The 19,976-nt window shown below is 30.0% G+C and overlaps 1 protein-coding gene across 11 annotated transcripts in view; it reads right to left on the bottom strand.

The window, feature by feature from the left end:
- The window catches only part of LOC129948884 (CUGBP Elav-like family member 2), a 434,239-nt gene that overhangs the window by 182,538 nt on the left and 231,725 nt on the right, over window positions 1–19,976 (bottom strand). For 8 of the 11 annotated variants that reach the window (XM_056060028.1, XM_056060027.1, XM_056060025.1 and 5 more), the window contains exon 3: window positions 756–1,138. In XM_056060028.1, coding sequence (XP_055916003.1) covers window positions 756–1,138 — 383 coding nt within the window. Of the gene's footprint in view, window positions 1–755; window positions 1,139–7,064; window positions 7,513–19,976 lie in introns of those variants that run through there. The other 3 variants (XM_056060033.1, XM_056060036.1, XM_056060035.1) reach the window with 3 other exon arrangements.

Raw genomic sequence — 19,976 nt, 5'->3', positions numbered from 1 at the left:
AATAGTTTAAGAGTATTCTGTAAGATTTTTCATATTGATTTTTAAATGAGAGAAGAAAACTTAAATACTTTTTAAGTAACAAATTGTCAAATACAATTGAATCAATGGTAACGATTGGTGGATTGAAAAACGTCCTTAAGCTTATAAATTCATTCTTTACCTTAACATTTTCCATTACAAAAACACGAAATCAAGGCCACCACAAAACTTAGTCATAAGAGACCGAGAAGGATATGAAGACAAGCCAAATATTTTTGATTTTGAAAAGACTGGCAGGACTAAAAATAACAAATTTCCTCAAACTTGGAAAGATTGAAATAACAAAGTATTTTGGTCAAATTTGGAAAAATTCATACAATAACCTAGAACCGTCTTCAACAGTCTTCAACTGCTTCTTTCTTCTATAGTACCACAGTATTAAAAAGAGTTAACAACATCCCTGCTCTTATTTAACAATTCTTAAACAAGTTTCCTGGTTATCGACCTATGCACTATCAGTGTCATCATCTGAAATTAAGTTTGTGCACTTGAACGAAACAAAGAGAGACAGCTCCAAGTTCTAAGTTTGTACCTTCAATTCCAATGCACAATATCTTCCCTGTATACCCCCGCACTTTGATAATAATAGCTACACCATCACTATGGTATTATACAATAGGTGTATATAATATCTCCAGCGATATCATCCTCTAGACATCTTTTTCTTTTTCCTATTTTTTTTTTATTTAATTAGATAATTGAAAATGTGAACTTACCCTTGCTGATTCCGGTGGCTTTATCTCGAAGAACATTAATCGAATGGACCCGACCAAACTCCTCGAACATCTCCCGCAGCTGGCGTTCGTCCATTGACTTTGGAACTTGGCCAACAAACATTTTTATCGTATCTGGATCCGGTTCCTCGTCGAAGGGAATATCCGACGTGTCCATGCGGATAAGTGCGTCCGATGGGACGACATTGTTATTCGCATTTCTCGTGTTATTATTATTATTGTTATTGTTGGGGCTGCTGGCGTTGTTATTGTTGTTGTTGCATACGCTTATATTGTTGTTCAATAAGGTGCAATTGTTATTATTGATTGGACTATTCGGTAGGCTGTCATTATTGTTGCTTGCTGTGTCGCTCATACCAAAAGCACTAAAAGTATAACAAAAAAAAAAAGAAATTTATTTAGTTAAATTATTTGTTTTGTTTTTTTTTTATTATTATTATTCATCCCTCGGGAGTCGAGGGTGTAATTGGCAGTTAAACTGATGCTAATGGAATACACATTCTATACACAAAAGGCGATAATCAAAACATAAACGGCGAACAAAAGAGGAAAAAGCGATTAGGAATGCGGAGAGTGGAGGAATGGCGAAGTTGGCGGAGAGCTTTCACCTAACGAATAATAGAACCAAGTAAATAATAGGAGTCGAGAGTTGCGCATTTGCTGGAGGAGGATAAGTTGAAATCCTTAGCCTTTGGACGTGGTAGAAATGTATTTAGTCTAGAGATAGTTTTAAGTTACATTGTCACAAAGACAAATACATGCATACCTATCAGATATGAAAGCTGAAATGGCTTTAGGTAAATTAGTTTTCTGAAGAATTGTATAATAATCAAATATTATAGCTTAGCTGTAGTTAAATTCTCACAGGGTTAAAACGATAAAGAATTAATTTGTTGTATATAAAAAGAGTTAATGCACATCGCTGAGACCAAAGTTAATTAGAATTTGGGGAAAACAAGAGGCTTTAATTTGATCGAAATTATTCCAACAAGACGCTGATTTTTTGTAAAATGAAAAAAAGCGATATGATTCAATTAATACTTGAACATTGGAGAAGATCTAAAAAACTTTTTGACAATCTCACAATCAGATTTTTTTTTTAATGAATTATTTTTATATTTTTTTCTTGAAGAATTTAAAATTTTAAATAAAAGAGGCTGGGATGCGACCCACACTGATAACTTCCCATCCGGTCTGTCGATTTGTCTTGCTAAAAAGTTTGTAGGTTATCGTGTTTAAGTTTAAAATTAAATTAAATAATTAAAATGTTTAAGAATAATTTTTAATTAAATTTAAAATTATTCTTAAAAATTTAAAAATTACCAACAATTTCTTGCATATAATAAAATAGTTTTATTTCTAAACCTAGCTTTGTTAACGAGATTCTTAGTCGAAAAATAATTTTTACCAATTTTAGTAGCATTTCTAAAAAATTTGTATATCTTATATAAACATATACAAATTTGATGAATGAAATTAATTTGAGAGATATCGAGAACCGAACATCGATTTTTATCAAATTTGGGTACTATTTTTTGTAGATTTTATTTTTTATGAAAAAATGGACTGTTACATTCTTGTAAAAAATTGTTGAATATCTAATAATATTTTCTGTAAGATAAAATTAGTTTTTAGTCAATATCTCAAAGTTTTGAAAAATATTTGAGTCGAAAACTAATTTTTACCAAATTTTATTAATTTTGTTAAGGTTTTTATTTTTTGTAAGAAAAACTGTAATTTCAATTTTATTTAAATTTTCCGAATGTTGAAAACAATATTTTTTAAAAGATAAATAAGTTGGAAGCCATAATCTTTAATTTTTGGAAAAAAAAGATATTTGAGCCAAAACTCAATTTTTTTTAGGTTTTTTTTTTGTAAAATTTGTAAATGTTTTCTCAAAATTTTAGATATCAAAAACGTTATTCTTCGTTGCAGAAAACTATTTTAGAGATAATATCATTTTTTATTCGTAAAAGCTTCGAGCTGACTAATATTTTTTTTCAGATTTTTTGATTTTTGAAATTGAATTGAAAATGTATTTTCATTTTATTTCATTTTGTTAGGTGACATTTAAAATTTTGAAATAAGTAATATTTAAAAATTATATAGACTTGTATGTGACTCAGGTACATTTGTTTTGCAAGTTAAATTAACGTTAAAAGAGCTTCAATATTAATATAATTTATAAGCAAATTTAAAGCAGTTTTTAATCAGCGATTTATTAAATCCAGATAAGTTTTTTCTCAAATTTCAATCATAATGTCAAAAATGTTACTTTTGTCAATTTAAAAATCCGTTTTAAAATATCATTCCTTTTTTAAAGGTCAAGTTTTTGAGATCGAAACATTATTTTTAACTACTAAGAATATCTTTGAAGTCAATTATTTTTCTCAAAATATTAGGAACGAATATCAGTTTTTACTATTTTGTTGTATTTTGAGTAAATTTTTATTTTTCATAAAAACACTTCCAATTCAATTTTTCTAAAAATTTAACCAAACATTCTACAGAAATATTTTCATTAAATAAAATTAGTTTAAAGGTATGGCGCGAAATTGTATGCAGTCTTTTGTTAAGGGTTTTACAATACACTAGGAAGCAATTTACCAATAAATCGTGGCGTGATGGTTAATGCGTATGACTTTCAAGCCCGAATGCTCCAAGAGTATTTCTTGTCAGGAAAAGTGCATTCTCAAATTAGCCATTCGGATTCGGCTAAAGATATTAGGTTCACACAATCCCTGACAACATTCAACTCAACATTTCGAAATTTTCTATGGGAGTTCAAAATTTTAAATTATTATTTTTTATAGCTAGTAAATTGCTAACGGCCTTTTATTAAAAAACGAGCATCCAAACATATCTAAGAAGTGATATTTAGTGAAAATAAATAATTAAGATTAAACGAAACTAATAATGACAATTTGTATTTGGTGATTGGAACATTTCCGTAGTCATTCCTTAATTTTAACTTTAGCAAATTGTTTAGAAGTAGTAAGATGTTAAAATCATCTTTTAAGCTTAGTAAATTGCTAAAAATGGCTCTAACATTTTTTGCGCCAATGTGTTTTATTTATGACAAGACATTTAAGTTGAAAATCAATGTTCAAAAACGTCTAGTACTGCTTTCTTTAGGTTTTTATTTTTTGTAAAAAAAATTGCGTCGATTTATCTCTAAATTTTACCAGATGTCAGAAACGTTTTTTGTAAAATGTTTGAGTTAACATAAAGTATAAGGTTTTGTAAAGAAACCTTAATTTGAATTTGTTTAAAAGTTGATGATTTTAATTATAAAACCGAATTTAGTCAATCTGTACTATGGTTCTTAAGACATGTATGACATATTTGATTTGGATTTTTGGGACTTTAAAACATCGAGCAATGTCAAATCAAACCGATTACTTAATCATTAGACAGTTTAAGGAAATACAAACTTTCCTAAACCGATTTCTTATACCCTAGACCCCCAAATTTGAGACTCTAAAAAAAAGCTATAAGCTCTACCTCAAACTGAAATCTAAGTCAAAGTTCTAAAACTTTAGAACTTGATGAAGAAATAAATAAGAACGCAATAAATTTCTTATTATAATTTTAATTATAGCTTCAATTTTGACAAAAATTTGATGTTTGTATTTTAAAAAGAATGGTGCAGTCTATTTTAGAAGTTTTAAAAAAATAAGGAGTCGAATAAGCATATGAAATTTGCTACATAAATTAAAACTAAAACCATTTTCACTTAGGTCTTTGAAAAAAAGTGGGTTTGATTTTAGATTTTAATTCATTTTAAACTTAACTATTCGACAAAATAACGTTTTCATTTTGAAAACAAACAAAACATTTATTTTTAAAAGATTCAGATGTACTTAATTCGAACATTGCATTCGAATTCTTCTATCATGTTAAAAAATTCTAATAAAAAAATCGTGGTTCAAGGCTCGGTTTCTTTCTTTTTCTTTATTTCTCTTTTAGATACAATTTAAGCCATTTTAATATCTCACCTAGTTTCCAGAAATTTTAATTAGTGATGACAATTTATTTGACTTCATATGAAGTTTTAAGCAAACCATAAAAAAAGTTGTCATGCATTCATCGTTTTGAAGACAAAAAAAAAGTTATGGGTTTCGTGTTTGTACTGATTTTAAATCTGTACGTACAACTATTTTACTCAAGTTTGAAAAATATTTGAAAAACCATCATATTTTACTCAAGTTTTAAAAACATTTGAAAAGCCATCATATTTTACTCAAGTTTAAAAAATATTTGAAAAACCATCACCATTTAGATAGCCTTAAGAAGCCTTATATACGTGTTTTTTTTCAAGTCTTAAAGGCCTTGCACATGACAGCGAACAACGAATGAACGAATTGACGAACAAACGTGATTTTACAGATTTCAAAAAGTCATTTCCAAACCAAAACACATTTTAATTATGAGAAACCAATTGACACCAACATGAAGATATTAAAATTTCCATTTTGTTTCTAATAAAAGACAATTTTGTTAAAACAATTTGGTAGGAACGAATTGCAGTGTGGTTGCTACGAACTGTCAAACTCTATTTGCGTTCCACATACCATCCACACTGCAACGAATAAATTGTTCGCGCTCAACTTAACCTCAACATTATACCACTCTTGTTTTTTTGTTTTTTTATGAAAGATCATGGTTGAGGAAAATATGGACAAAAGGTTAATTATAAATTGACAATTCGTCGCTGTCTGCTAAGAAAGAAAAGCTCTTGTGAAAGAAAAGGCAAAATATGTGATCATCCACAGTTCGCAGTTCGTAGCTTATATGCAGGATGCTTTAAAAAGCAATATCTCAAAAACGTGTTAAGTTAATTTTGAAATCGGATTTAAATTAAAGCCATCAAAGCACATTAATCAATTTAATTGCTTGTCCACCAGTGTTATTAGTATAAAGTCAATCTGACTTTTAAGCTTAAATTGAATCCAAGCCAACTAAAATTAGGAAACTATTTAAAATCTCGTTTTTCTAACAAAAACAAAATATTGTAGAAAATTCTATCAGGTATTGTTGCTCTTACCAATTGCTGAAAAATAAAACAAATTACTTTAAAATTATAAATGAAATCCCAAAAGCCTTTTTAATATTTTTAAAACTCTTTTGAAACATATGTACAAATTAAAATAAAACTCAAGTTAAGATGATAAAAAACCTCTCCCCCTCTTAATTTTTCTTCCTTACCTCCCAAAAAAAAATATAAAACACTTTGCTTGTGCTTAAACAAAAATAACAACAACAACCAAAGCGTTGTTTTACTTCTCAATTAGAAAGTAAATGTGCTACCTCCTGCTGTGCCTGATGCATGCTGAGAACACTAAACTTTCATTAACAATCAAATTCCCCACTTTGTTGTAAATTATCTAAATTATCCGCAATTTTTCACGAAATTCGTATTTAATGATTTTGCCTAAGTGGTCCCCCATGCAAAAAATAAAAATGGCTGACAAGATGAAGGGTCACAGCCATAGCCATAATACCAGGCACAAGCGTCAAGCACAGTACATTTTGTTTGTATACGTCGAGTATGTATTGGAGTCGTGTCGACGAGTTGAGTCGACTGATGGTCTGTCCATGCGGCCACGTGAATTTCCCATTATAATCACCGCGCGGCTCTGCTAATCCTATGTTGAGAGAAACAGGAACAGAAAAGCAATTATGAACGTTGAACCATAGATGATGGCCATCGTCATCGTCATGGTCATCGTCGTCGTATAGAATAGAAGGTACACACATAAACATACATATTAACGGTTTTATTATACTAAAGCAGCAAAGAGTGTTTTGCAAAACACTTAATCCCACTTTTGACGCAGTCCATCGATTTTTCACCTCCCAAAACTTCCCCCAACTCTGTACACACATTGCACATATTATAACCCAGAGAGCTCAAAACCCCTTGATGGTTATTTGCCGTTGCAATTAAGAGATAATCGCAAATCAATAACCCTCACATGGATAACGGGCCATTTCCTTTGGCCCAGCGTTATCGTCAGCGTCAGCACCAGTTCCACAGCACGTGAACATTTTCTGACTTCTCAAGACTGGAAATTGTCTTCGCATAGAAACCAATCACTAAAACCTTTCTTTCAACCCTCCAACTTTCTGTTTTGCAACGCCTTGGAGCCCGAGAAGGCGTGGGAGTTAGCAAAAGTGGGCTTTTGCAAAGGAAATGGTGTGCAAATAATTATCCCCAATAATCCACCCGTTTTCATACATAAAGCCCGAGCATAAAAATTGTAATAATAATAAAAGATGATTACTCACTCAAGGTATGAATGGCTTTTGCCGGAAAAATCAAAAATCAATCTGCGTGAGTCCAGAAATCCATTAGCGGTACTTCGAAGCATTTTTGTTGGTTTTAGTTTTTTTTTCCTTTTTCTTCTTGACGAATAACCGTAGTCGAACGAGACAAAAAAATAAAACTAATCTCTAACACAGTTTAGTCACAGTTATAAATGTTTTTTTTTTGTTTTTTTAATTTTTATTTGTAAAAAATTACTTTTTAATTAAAATACTCAAATTGACCAATTGACTATAAAAAAAATTATATAAATTTTATCGACCAACACTACACTGTGCGCGGACCACTGATTAAAATATAAAAATAATTTCAAAAAATATAGACAATTAAACGGATAACGTCCTCGCGAGGTCCAACAACGACTACGGTTGACGAACTATAACTATATCGGCTATAGGTAAGGTATGCCTAATTTGGGTCACGCTCTCAATATAATGGTGGGTTAGGAAAGAGTCAGCAAAGTTGTCAGTCTCATCTTCACCTCATCGACCATTCTAATGCAATTTGTTTTTTTTTTTTTTTTTCAATTGTTTCAATGCTGATTATGCAAGCGCGTATTTACTAACGGTTAATCCGTTGGTATGGCTTGGATTTAGTAATTACCTCTATGAAAGGTGAAAGACTGTTTTGCAGTGGTTTGGGTTGTAAAAAAGAGATTTTGTCAAGTGCAGTTAGGATTAGTTTTATTTTTTTTTGGTTGAGAGCAGTACCTACCCAACAATTATTGGGAACTTAGAAAAAAACGTAAAGGGAACAGTCAAGCCCAATTTAAACACGTTTGCAGGGATAATTTTTTTTATAATTTTATCTCATCAGTACAATAATTAAAACTTTTAAAGTTTTTAATTTTTCAACATTTTATATTGGGAATATTTTTGTGTTTCTCTAAATTCTCTAATTCGATGTTTGTAAAATTTCAAAATTTAATATTTATTACAAATATCTTTGTTTTTTCTGAAGAAACTTGAGTTGAAAACTATTTTTATAAGTTCTTAATTGTTTTTGTAGGATTTCGTTTTCTTTAAGTTATATTATTGGATTTTTATAAAATTGAAGGAAATATCCTCAGTGATAAAATAAGTCTGATTTCAATATCTGCTTTTTTGAGGTATTTTAGACGAACAAATCATTTTTAGCAGGAAAAGAAAATTTTTCAATCTTTCTGAAAACCTTAAGATTTAGATTCTAACAACTTTAAAACGTCGGAGGGATTCCAATAACTTTCTGTGGGAAGTTAAAGACTGTGAATGTCATAAATTACAATATTCTTACATACATTTCTTGACAAAGTTCTAGTCTAAAACTCGTTGTAACTGATTTCATCAAATTCTCGAGCGTTAGAATTCTGTTTTAACCCTGAGAGATCTGAAAGATAAAACCTAAAATTTTAATGTCTAGTATATTAGAATTCGGTTTGTCAATTTTTTTAATTCCTTGAAGGGTTAGATGATCAGGTAATATTATTTATTAAGTTTGAAGTCATCGAATTTGTTTTAATGTTATGTAATAATCAATTGTAAGAAAATACCGTTAAGGACGCCGACAAATCCAGCGTACAACACCTTTCAGCAGATAAAAATAAAACATATTATATGTGCACATATATAAATAATGTATATAGGTTTTAATGCTAAGCTTCTTAACTATAAGACTACCATGGAAAATTTGTCAACAAATGATTTTAAATATCAAACGTATGCAATATGTATATAACAATATATTTTGTTTATTTAAAGAAATCACAGAAGCTCATATTAATTAATTTATATTGAAAAATTAATTATTGAACTGAAATCAATGACAACATTGTTTACCGCTAAATCAAAATTGAAAAACATTCAATTTTATTATTCGAAATACTGTCAGAAATGTATGTCAAAAAGGAGGCTGGGGTGCGACCCACACTGATAACTTCCCATCTCGTTTGTCAATTTGTCTCGCTAAAAACTTTGTAGGTTTTTGTGTTGTGTTAAAAAAGTTGTCACTTGAATTAAAAAATTCAAAATTACAAACAATATTTTTCATATAAGATAATAGTTAAATTTAAAAATCTAGTTTTGTTAAATAGATTTTTGGTCGAAAACAAATTTTTACCAATTTAGAGAGCATTTCTTAAATTTACAAACTGGATGAATGAAATTTATTTGAGAGATACCAAGAACCGTAAATCAGTTTTTACCAAATTTGCGTACTATTTTTTTATGAAAAACGGACTGTTGAATTTTTATTAAAAAAAACTACTGAAAAATAGTTTGAAGACAACATTTTAAATTTTTGAAAAGCTATTTGGGAGGAAAGTAAATTTTTACCAAGTTTTAGTATAGTTTTTCTCTGTTAGGTTTTGATTTTTTGTTAAAAAAACTGTCAATTCGATTTTTCTCAAAATTTTTAAAAATATTGACAGCATTATTTTTTAAAAGCAAAATGTAGTTTAAAGCCAATATCTCAAAGTTTTGAAAAGATAATTGATTTGAAAATCAATGGTTTACAACTTTTATTAATTTGTTTGTTTAGGTTTTTATTTTTTGTAAAAAAAATTGTCAATTAGATTTGGCTTTAAACTTTTCATAGTGTAAAAAACAATATTTTTTATAAAATAAAACTAGTTGGAATCCAAGTCTCCAATTTTCGAAAAGTCGAAAGTTTTGAAAGTTGAGCTGAAACTCAATTTTTACCAACTTTGAGTAAGGTTTTTTTTTATAATATACAAAATTTTCAATTTGATCTTTCTTAAAATCTTACCAAATGTTGTTCGTTCGATAAAATCATTTTGTATTTGAAAAATTTTCGAGGTGACATTTTTTGTTCAGTTTTTTGATTTATAAAAATATCGTTAATTGGATTTTAAAAAAAATATACTTGTGTGGTATATATTAGTAAAATTTAATTAAGTCTCTAGAGTTTTTGGTTCATGAGGTATTTAAGGTTAACCAAAATGTTCACCTTTATTTTAAACTGCTATGGTAATAAAAAACAACCCACGCAATTTTCTGGAGAGCCCTTTCTGCATCTTTCTGCCTAATTATCTATGTAACAAAATTTGTTTAAAGTTGATATTCCTTTTGGTTCTTGAGCTATGGACGACGAAAAAAACGTAATGTAATGTTAAGCTTCTGAACTATAAGACAACACATGAATTTGTCAAGAAATGACCTTAAAAACTCAAACGTGGAATTTGTCGATGATAAGACATTTTTTTATTTAAAGAAGTCACTGAAGTCCACAGAAAAATGAAAATTAATTTATATTTTTATATAAAACTTAATCAAATTCTTGACTTAAATCAATCACGAAATTGTTTACCGCATAATAAAAACTGACAAACATTCAATTTTATTATTCGAAATATTGTCATAAATTAATTTTTAAAAAATCCTATCGATTGCTATGAAACTAGTTTATTATTCGATAGAAATTTCTTTTATTAAATCGAGATAATAACTAAACAATGAGTTCTGAGCAATTTATAGAAAGTGAAGAAATCCTCGAGTTTTGAATATTTTTAAAACCTAATTAAAAAAAAATCGAGAGTTATTAGGAGTTTCAAATTGATTTAAAAACTTTGTCTATAATTTAACTATAATTCAAGGGTCTACCGGGATTGATAACTTAACAAATTACACCTGCTATATTTTGAAACACTAAAATCGTTTATGTAAGAAAAGTAGGTAAAAGAAATTGATGTTCGAGGGCGTTATGCTAGTAATATTTGACAAATTGGCCATTTTATTTCAAAATTCATTACTCCTCATTTTCGGTTAAATAAAATCATTCAAAAATGGTTTCACATTTCTAAATAAAAAAAAAACTTCTGCTGATTTTTGTATTCAAATTATAATTCAGAAAGTGTAGGAATTAAGGATTTTTTTCTATGCTACAAAAGTACCATAAAATAACTTCACTACAAATTTTAACCGTTCGATTAAGGTATTTATAGCTAAACTAACTTAATTGTAGTCGGTTGTATATGTGTGTGGTATTCATTTAATTAATTGGAGGAAGCTAAGCTATTAACTTAATTGAAAAAAAGAGGCTGGGATTGGTCCTCCACAGATAACTCCCACCCCGTCTGTCGATTTGTCTTTCTTAAAAGTTGTAGGTTTTCATAAAGGGTTAAAAAAGTTGTCAGTTAATATTAAAATTAGAAATAATATTGTTCATATAAAAAATAGTTGGTTTGTTGGATTTTTATAAAAAAAAGTACTGAATATATAAAACAATATTTTCTGTAAAATAAAAAAGTTTGAGGACAATATTTTTAATTTTTGAAAAGTTTTTTGAGTCGAAAGTAAATTTTTACCATGTTTTATTATAGTTTTTATTTACGTTTTTTTTATTTTTTTTGTAAAAAAAATGTAAATCCGATTTTCTCAAAATTCTACTTAGTCTTGACAACAACATTTTTAAAAAGACAAAAGTAAATTGAAGCTAATATCTCAATGTTTTCAAAAGATATTTGAGTCGAAAATCAATTTTTACCAACTTTTGTGAAAGTTTCTTTGAGTTTTTATTTTTTGTAAGAGAAACTTTCTATTCGATTTTTCTCAAAAAGTTGAAAACAATTTTTTTTAAAAAGATAAGATTTGAAAAGATATTTGAGTCGATATTCAATTTCAACCAACTTGCAGTAATGTTTTTTTAGGTCTTTATTTTTTCATAAAAAAACTGTCAATTCGATTTTTCTCAAAATCATACCAGATGTTAAAATTGTCAAATATACTGGTTTGATATCACGTAACAATATAATATATACATATAAACATATTTAAATAGAAAGATTATAGATTTTAAAAACGATTAAAGATTTTACTGAAATAAAGAAAATATTATTTCAAGAAATATAAATAAAATATAGTCAGTTTATACGGAAACAGAAGCACCCGTGGCGTGATGGTGCGTAGGAGTGTTGGGTTCCTTGTCAATCTCTGTCGATGCCACCTGAAGTTTTTAATGGATACTACCTCTTGCAAGGAATTGACAAATCCTCCAAGAGCCATTCTTGTTATAAAAAGTGATTTCTCAAATTAGCCGTTAGGATTCGGCTGAAAAATGTAGGTCCCTTCCTTCGTTGACCACATTATTCGCACACAATAATGATCCAGAGTTGTAAGTCACTAGGCACTAGTTCTTAACGAACTGTTGTGCCACCTTTTGTATTAACTTCCCATAGGAAGTAATAGTAATGGGTTCAATTTGTCAAATTGAAAATTTTGAATTTCTCGAAATTTCAAGGTCCCTAGAGTCGAAATAAAAGATTTTTAGAAAGATGTCTGTGCGTGCGTGTATACTTACGTTCATACGTCCGTACGTTCGCGACGTTGTCCTCCATAGCTCAAGAACCAGAAGAGATATCAACTTAAAATAAATTTTGTTTTACAGATAATAAGGCAGAAAGATGCAGAAAGGGCTCTCAAGAAAATTACGTGGGTGGTTTTCTTACCATAGCAGTTTGAAAAAAAGGTGAAAATCTTACAACCAAAACCACTAGAGACTTGAATTAAATTTTATATAATATATTGTAAAGTGATACTAAACAGGTATTATTTAAAAAAAAAACATAAAACCGTTTTTTTATAAATCAATAAAAATGAAAAAAAATTGTCACCTCCAAAATTTTACGACTGAAATATGATTTCATCTCTAAAATAATTTTGCGCAACGAAGAATAATGTTTTTGACGTCTGATAAAATTTTGAGAAAAATCTAATGGACAGTTTTTTTATAAAAAATAAAAATCTAAAAAAACTCAAAATTCGTAAAAATTGAATATCGATTCAAATATCTTTTCAAAAACTTGAAATTTAGGCTTCAAACTTATTTTCCTTATAAGAAATATTGTTTTCAACATTTTGAAAAATGTTGAAAAAAATCCAATTGACAGATTTTTATACAAAAAATAAAAACCTAAAAAAATGTATAAAAGTTGGTAAAAATTGATTTTCGACTCAAATATCAATTAAAAGCTTTGAGATAATAATTTCTAACTAATTTTTTCTTATAAGAAATATTGTTTTCAACATTTGGTAAAATTTTTAAAAAATTCGAATTGACAGTTTTTTTACAAAAAACTTGGTAAAAATTGATTTTCGACTCAAATATCTTTTCAAAACTTTGAGATATTGGCTTCAAACTTATTTTATTTCACAAAAAATATTGCTTTCAATATTCAGTAATTTGTATATAAAAATCCAACAGTCCGTTTTTTCATAAAAAATATAATAAAATTGATACGAGTACATATAGACAAACTTTTAAGCAAGACAACTTGACAGACGGGATGGGAAGTTATCAGTGTGGGTCGCATCCCAGCCTCTTTTTTATTTTATTTTTTTAAACGGAAACGGGCTAAAATAGTTCTTGGATTTGTAAAATTTGTGAATTTTAACAGTTTTTTTTCTATTTAAACGAACGAAGTAAATCTAACATGAATTTCATTAAAAACTAATGATTTTTATCAAAATTGGAAAAAAATTATTACAAAAATCTCAATTACACTAAATTACCTGTAATAATTGAACTATCCATTAACTTTTGCTTGAATACAATTGAAGAATTTAAAATATTTATGACATGTATTTGAAAAGCGTCAGTAACTTGCAATTGAATTACATCGATGTAATTGAAAACAAATATTGATCAGAAAACAGTAATGATTACTTTTTCCACCAATGATTTCAGAAGTAAACAAATAGATGTACATAATTAAATTTTTTTCAAAATAAAAGTACAAGTTATTAAAATGAATACATTTTCTTTTTTTCAGCTGTTTATTTTTCTTTTGTTACTGTTGTTAAAAGCCTGATACATTTATAAATCAAATTACTGCATTGAAAGAATAGTTTGAAATTTCCTACACTTTAAACCAAATCTAAAATCAATAGCTATTGAAAGTATCTTCTAAGTTAACGAACGGGTATGGTTTTATAGTAAATATTTGAAGAAGAAATAATTTTCCACTTTATTCCTTTAAAATTGTAACTCTACCACCACTACTAATATTTGTTTTATTATTCTAACCTACATTCATTATTCAATGCTAGATGCTTGTGTGACGCAAGAAAATTAAATCAATTTATTTTCCAATTTAATATTAATTTTTAAATCGGTAGAATAAACTTTTTTTAAATAATACAAACAAAATAAATTAAATTCCACCTACTTTTAAATTCACTTCAAGATTTTTCATTATTTAACACAAGAATAAAAAAATAATCAAAAAAAACAGACCTACTTATGTCTTGGAAAAACACAGTAAGGTTGATATACCTTCGTGTACTTCTGGTATAGCTTCCATCAACTCTCAGTCAAAGGTATTGTACTTCACTAACAGTTACCTTAATTAATCCACTCTGATGGCAAAAAAGAAAAAAAAAGAATTAAGGTAGGTATACCTACCTTATTGTAACTCTTCAAGTAGAGCTAATGTTTCACCATTCAGACGTCCACCCCACGCGCATTACCCTTGTCAACCCTAAAAAAAGAGAATCCCATATACCAGACCCTATACCCACAACCCAACCTAACCCAGCTCAACCCAACCTCGCCAATTTCCAAAGCTAATTAATGCAAGAAAAACGTTCTATATAAGGACCAAAATGAAAAAAATGAATTGAAAGTCTTCTAACTTAACTGAGTCTGTTTGCTCTTTCTTCAGTCTTCGTCAACGGCGTCGTCGGTCGTCGTCATTGGGCTTGATATACACGAGTATAGGTAAAATTTTGTCCTCGTAACTTTCAATTGAATCCTTCACATATGAAGCACCTCCAATCAAGTACTGCAGATTCTTACACTTTTGCCACCTTCATTGTTCTATATATCCATCCCATTCACTAGCCCCCACTGCTCCAGCTCACTATACTTCATTTTTTCCCTCATTGGGATTTTGATATTATAAAGCTCTGCGGAAGTCTTGAAATAATAAAACAAAAGGCACCCAAATGACAGACCGCAAACGAACAAAATCAATAAACCACAATAGTATCCGCAATGTACTCAAATCCCCCTCGCCCCTACTCCTCCTCAAAACAGCACCACCTCCACCTCAATGGCACCAACATCTCTACCTCCCCACCCCCTATACTCTCGCTAACTAAGCTCCTTAGTCCCCAAGAAGTGTCAGTAAAACAAGTTTGAATGCCCTACCTTACCTTAAGCTCAATAAATGTATATAACTGTGTCTGTGTGCGATCATTGTTTGTGTGTGTTTTTAGTATTGTTTGAATTGGTGAACCCTTCTTTTGTGGGTGACATACAAACAATCTTAGTCCGATCATTGGTCTCAACTCTCAACCCAATTTCAGTTGATGTTGTTGTTGTTATTTGTTGTCGTTGGTGGTTTTCCTTCATTTCACCGCATCATCAACATGCACGAGTGTCCTTCAAAGTTTGGTATTTGTCAAGGATTGACCCCATTCTATGTATAAGGATTCTTCTCTTCGTACGTACGTTCGTACATATGTGTGGCCCCGCGCCCGTGTATATCCACAATATCATAATATAGTATAGTAGTAGAACTTTATTTTACGTGTAGGGATTTTATGTTTTCCACACTCACTAGTGTCATATAGATAAGGACACTCCACTCTTCATCTACTCTCACATCTCACACACTCACTCTATTGAACTAAAGTTACTGAGCATCAAAACAAAAGTAGTTAGACAGTAGGTACCTCTACCAAACCTATACCTTTTCTAGATTAAATTGCAGCAACAAATAGAGATATGATTTGGTGAATTTCTGCAAATATTGTTGAGGGTTGAAATTCAAATTGAAAATCAGCTAGAGTGGAAACATTGTAGAAGATCTAGATTAAAGCTGATATTAATGTGGTAAAAAAAGGTTAAAAGAAGGTGACTAAAACTTCTACACTAAGTTTTTCAAAAATAGTCACATTGAGTGAAACTTAGAAGCCTATCAAAGATTGATTTACTTTTCTTCATTCAAGTTCAAGAGCTTAGTAACTAACTGTCGGTAATTTGTGTATTGATCTTGAGTTGTTTTATTTTTCAATAATGTCGAATATTCACCTTTATTACAGAATGCGATGAATGAGCTTAATAGAAAGTTTTAATTATTTTCCGAACTTTTTCTATGACAAAATCCAACGAAAAAAAGTTGAACGACTGTCAGTTGTTGTTGTTGAATTTAACTGGAATCAAAATCCTTCGCCAATGAGAGATCAAGGAAGGGGGAGGCTTTGGGGCCAAACGACAAGAAGTGTAATTTGAGAGTGCCAAACTATATATTCCTGTCAATTTATTTGTTAGCCTTAATTTTTTGTTTTTCCTCTTTAGAGATATTGTTTTTGGTGGGGGCAAAACCCTCATTTCTTCGCTTTAATTCAAGCTATGGACTCAATCTAGCTTAAGACAATCAATAAACCTAGAAAGCAGGAGATGGACGAACAAAATATCAGATATCGGTCGACGTTCTTCCAGAGTTATTGAAGATGGATTCAAGAATCATGTGTCATCACATTTAAAAGTCAACTGAATTAATAATGAGGATAAAAAGAAAAAGGCCTAGGTGGCTACCTTGTGGTATGCCAGGGGTAGCCAGAAATGAATAGAAGAGAGCTCATCTCTAGCGTAAGTTATATACGTGGCTTTCTAGGTGAGAAGAAACGCATTGAAACAAAATCGGTTCAAAGCCAAGAGTAGAAAGCTTAAAAAGTATGAGTTTGTGGGATATTTTTTCAAAAGCTTTGCTAAGGTCAGTGGAGATTACGTGAACTTCGTTTCATTTTGCAAGCTCCGAGAGCGTAAAAGACACGAATTCAACAAGGTTGGTAATTGTAGACTTGAATTTAAGGAAACTAAGTTTGTTAGGGGAAAAGGAAAGATATGCAAGGAAACTTAAAATATCATACAAGATGCTATCAAATAATGTCAGAATATGGGACAGATTGGAAATTGAGAGATAGTTTACAATATACTATCGTTGGGGCCTTTTTATGAACTGGCGTAACAGAACTTGCACATCTGTGGAAATTCCCCTTGAGCTAGAGATAGATTAGGAACTAGTGAGATTGGAGAAAATAGTGAAGTGCAAATTTTTTTTGTAAATATGGTAGGGAGACTTTCAGTCACAAGAGAGACTTCGTTATCAGCATTATCTCTAATATACAAGATATTGCGTCGGAAAAAATACGCCAAAAAAAAGTAGAAAATTCTTTCTAAAAACAAACTCAAACTTTTTTCTTTTCTGGCTTTTTCATTTGCAGAAATTTGAAAAGAGCAGAATGCGTGTATTTTTGGAAAAAAGTTACGTTTCGACACAATATCTAACATATCTTCACGAAATGTGACCAAAACACTTCTAAGCAATTGTATGTTAGCCTTTGAATAAAAAATAAAAAAATAAATTGAGTGGCGCAACAGTCCGGGGAGAACTAGGGCCTAGTGACTTACAACTTTCAACCATTTCTGTGTGCTGGTAATGCTGCCAGAGATGGAAGGGACCTAAAGTTTATATGCCGAATCCGAACGGTTAATTTGAGAAAGCCTTTTTCATGACAAGAATTACTTTTGGAGGATTTGTCAATTCCTCGCAAGAGGCAGTACCCTTGAAAGGAACTTGTTAGATGGTATAGGAAGGGATTGAACCCAAGACCTCTGCATTTGAATAGGGCACATTTAAAAAACTGTTTGAATCTGGGAATGCTTCTATATCTATATATATGTACCTATCAACTTGTGGAAAGATGACTCATTCAAGTTTGTAAAAATTGATTGTATAGGAACCTTTTTCAAACACTGTATGTAAATAACAAAGCAATCATTTGTCTGAAGTTTTAGTTCAACTGTCATAATTTGAGCAGATGTTCCTATAAAAATCTCTAGTTTTACGGAGAAAATAAAAAGAAAGACGAGCTTCTACGAGAAGGAATGCCTATCAATTAATCTTTGAGCGCAATTTCAGCTGCTCTCTGAAGTATAGATTTTCTTTTTTCAGCCAAACATCAAGAACGTGGGACGTTTTACCGAACTATTTTCCCCCCATTTTGAAGTTTAAAACTTAAACTTTTTCCTCTTAAAGTCTTCCCTATTTTTCTAAGGCTCCTTTAAACATGTTACAAATAGTATTAATCCCTTTAGAATACACAAATCATCAACACAACCTTTTTTGGTATTAAGAGACTCTTTGTCATTACCAGAATGAAATGGGATGCGACCCGTACTGATAACTTCGCATCCCGTCTGTCGAATTGTCTTGCTTTAAATTTTGTCTATACGTAATCGTATCAGTTTTTACCAAATTTGCGCACTATTTTTTTTATGAAAAAAACGGACTGTTGGATTTTTATATAAAAATTACTGAATATTGAAAACAATATTTTCTCTGAAATAAAATAAGTTTGAAGCCAATATTTTTAATTTTTGCAAAGTTATTTGAGACGAAAGTAAATTTTTACCAAGTTTTAGTATTGTTTTTTTTTTTTAGAGTTTTATTTTTTGTAAAAAAACTGTCAATTCGAATTTTTTAAAAATATTACCAAATGTTGAAAACAATATTAGTTAGAACCTATTATCGCAAAGTTTTTATAAGATATTTGAGTCGAAAATCATTTTTTACGAACTTTTGTTAATTTTTTTTCGGTTTTTAATTTTTTTTACAAAAACTGTCAAATCGATTTTTTTCAAACTTTAACTGAATGTTGACAACAAAAGGTTTTGAAAGATAAAAGTAAATTAAAGCCAATATCTCAAAGTTTTGGAAAGATATTTGAGTCGAAAATCAATTTTTACCAACTTTTATACATTTTTTTTTAGGTTTTTAGTTTTTGTAAAAAAAACTGTCAATTAGATTTTTCTCAAAATTTTATCGGATGTCAAAAACTTTTTTCTGCGTTGCACAAAATTGTTTTAGAGATGAAATCATATTTCAGTCGTAAAATTTTGGAGGTCACACCAACGCAATTTTCTTGAGAGCCCTTTCTGCATCTTTTTGCATCTTTCTGCCTTATTATCTGCATAACAAAATTTATTTGAAGTCGATATCTCTTCTGGTTCTTGAGCTATGGACGACGAAAAAAACGTCGCGAACGTACGGACGTACGGACGTACAAACGTACGTACACACGCACGCACAGGCATCTTTCTAAAAATCTTTTATTTCGACTCTAGGGACCTTGAAACGTCGAGAAATGTCAACATTTTCAATTTGACAAATCGGACCCATTACAATAACTTCCTATGGGAAGTTAAAAATAAACATTTTGAACTAGAAAATGCAGTTTTGATGTTATTGTTCTTATATTTTAAAAGTGTAATACTTTTTCAGAAGTTCATAGGCCCGCAGAGAAACTCTTATGTTAAATCAGGTGTACACATCATAATTCTGTGAGCAACAATATCGGCCCAGGAAAATTGGTCTCATTAGCCGAGGAACCAACAATGCCCACAAATGTGTCCCATTCTTTTAAAGAAATTGATAATCGTCTTGGTGCAAAAACCTCTTTTAATAATCATAATTGGTAGATATTAATTAATAAATCTTCGGAAATGCTCTTTACATTAAATCTAGAATTTGAAGCACATTTTGTAAACATATTAACCTACTTGAGAAATTCACAAATGAATAAATAATTACATTACTTTCTTACGAACAAAAATTTAATAATAAAAAAATATACATTTAACTAAAATTGCATCAAAGTTATAGTGAGAGAGACAGAGGACAACCATAAAAGAAATAAAATCGAACAACAACAACAACATCAGCCAAAAGGTCTTTCGTCAGTTGGTTTAGCCTGTCGGTCGATAGGGTCGGTCGGTCGATTGGTGGGTTGATGGGTTGATTGTTTGGTTTCATTTGGTTGGTTTGGTTGGGATTGATAGTTGGGTTTATTGCGGTGCTCCAGCCATTTAGGGTT

The sequence above is a fragment of the Eupeodes corollae genome, chromosome 3 (genome assembly GCF_945859685.1).
Source record: "Eupeodes corollae chromosome 3, idEupCoro1.1, whole genome shotgun sequence".
Classification (NCBI taxonomy): Eukaryota; Metazoa; Arthropoda; class Insecta; order Diptera; family Syrphidae; genus Eupeodes; species Eupeodes corollae.
The sequence above is the reverse complement of the archived record's forward strand: the minus strand, read 5'-3'. Positions and strand labels throughout refer to the sequence as shown.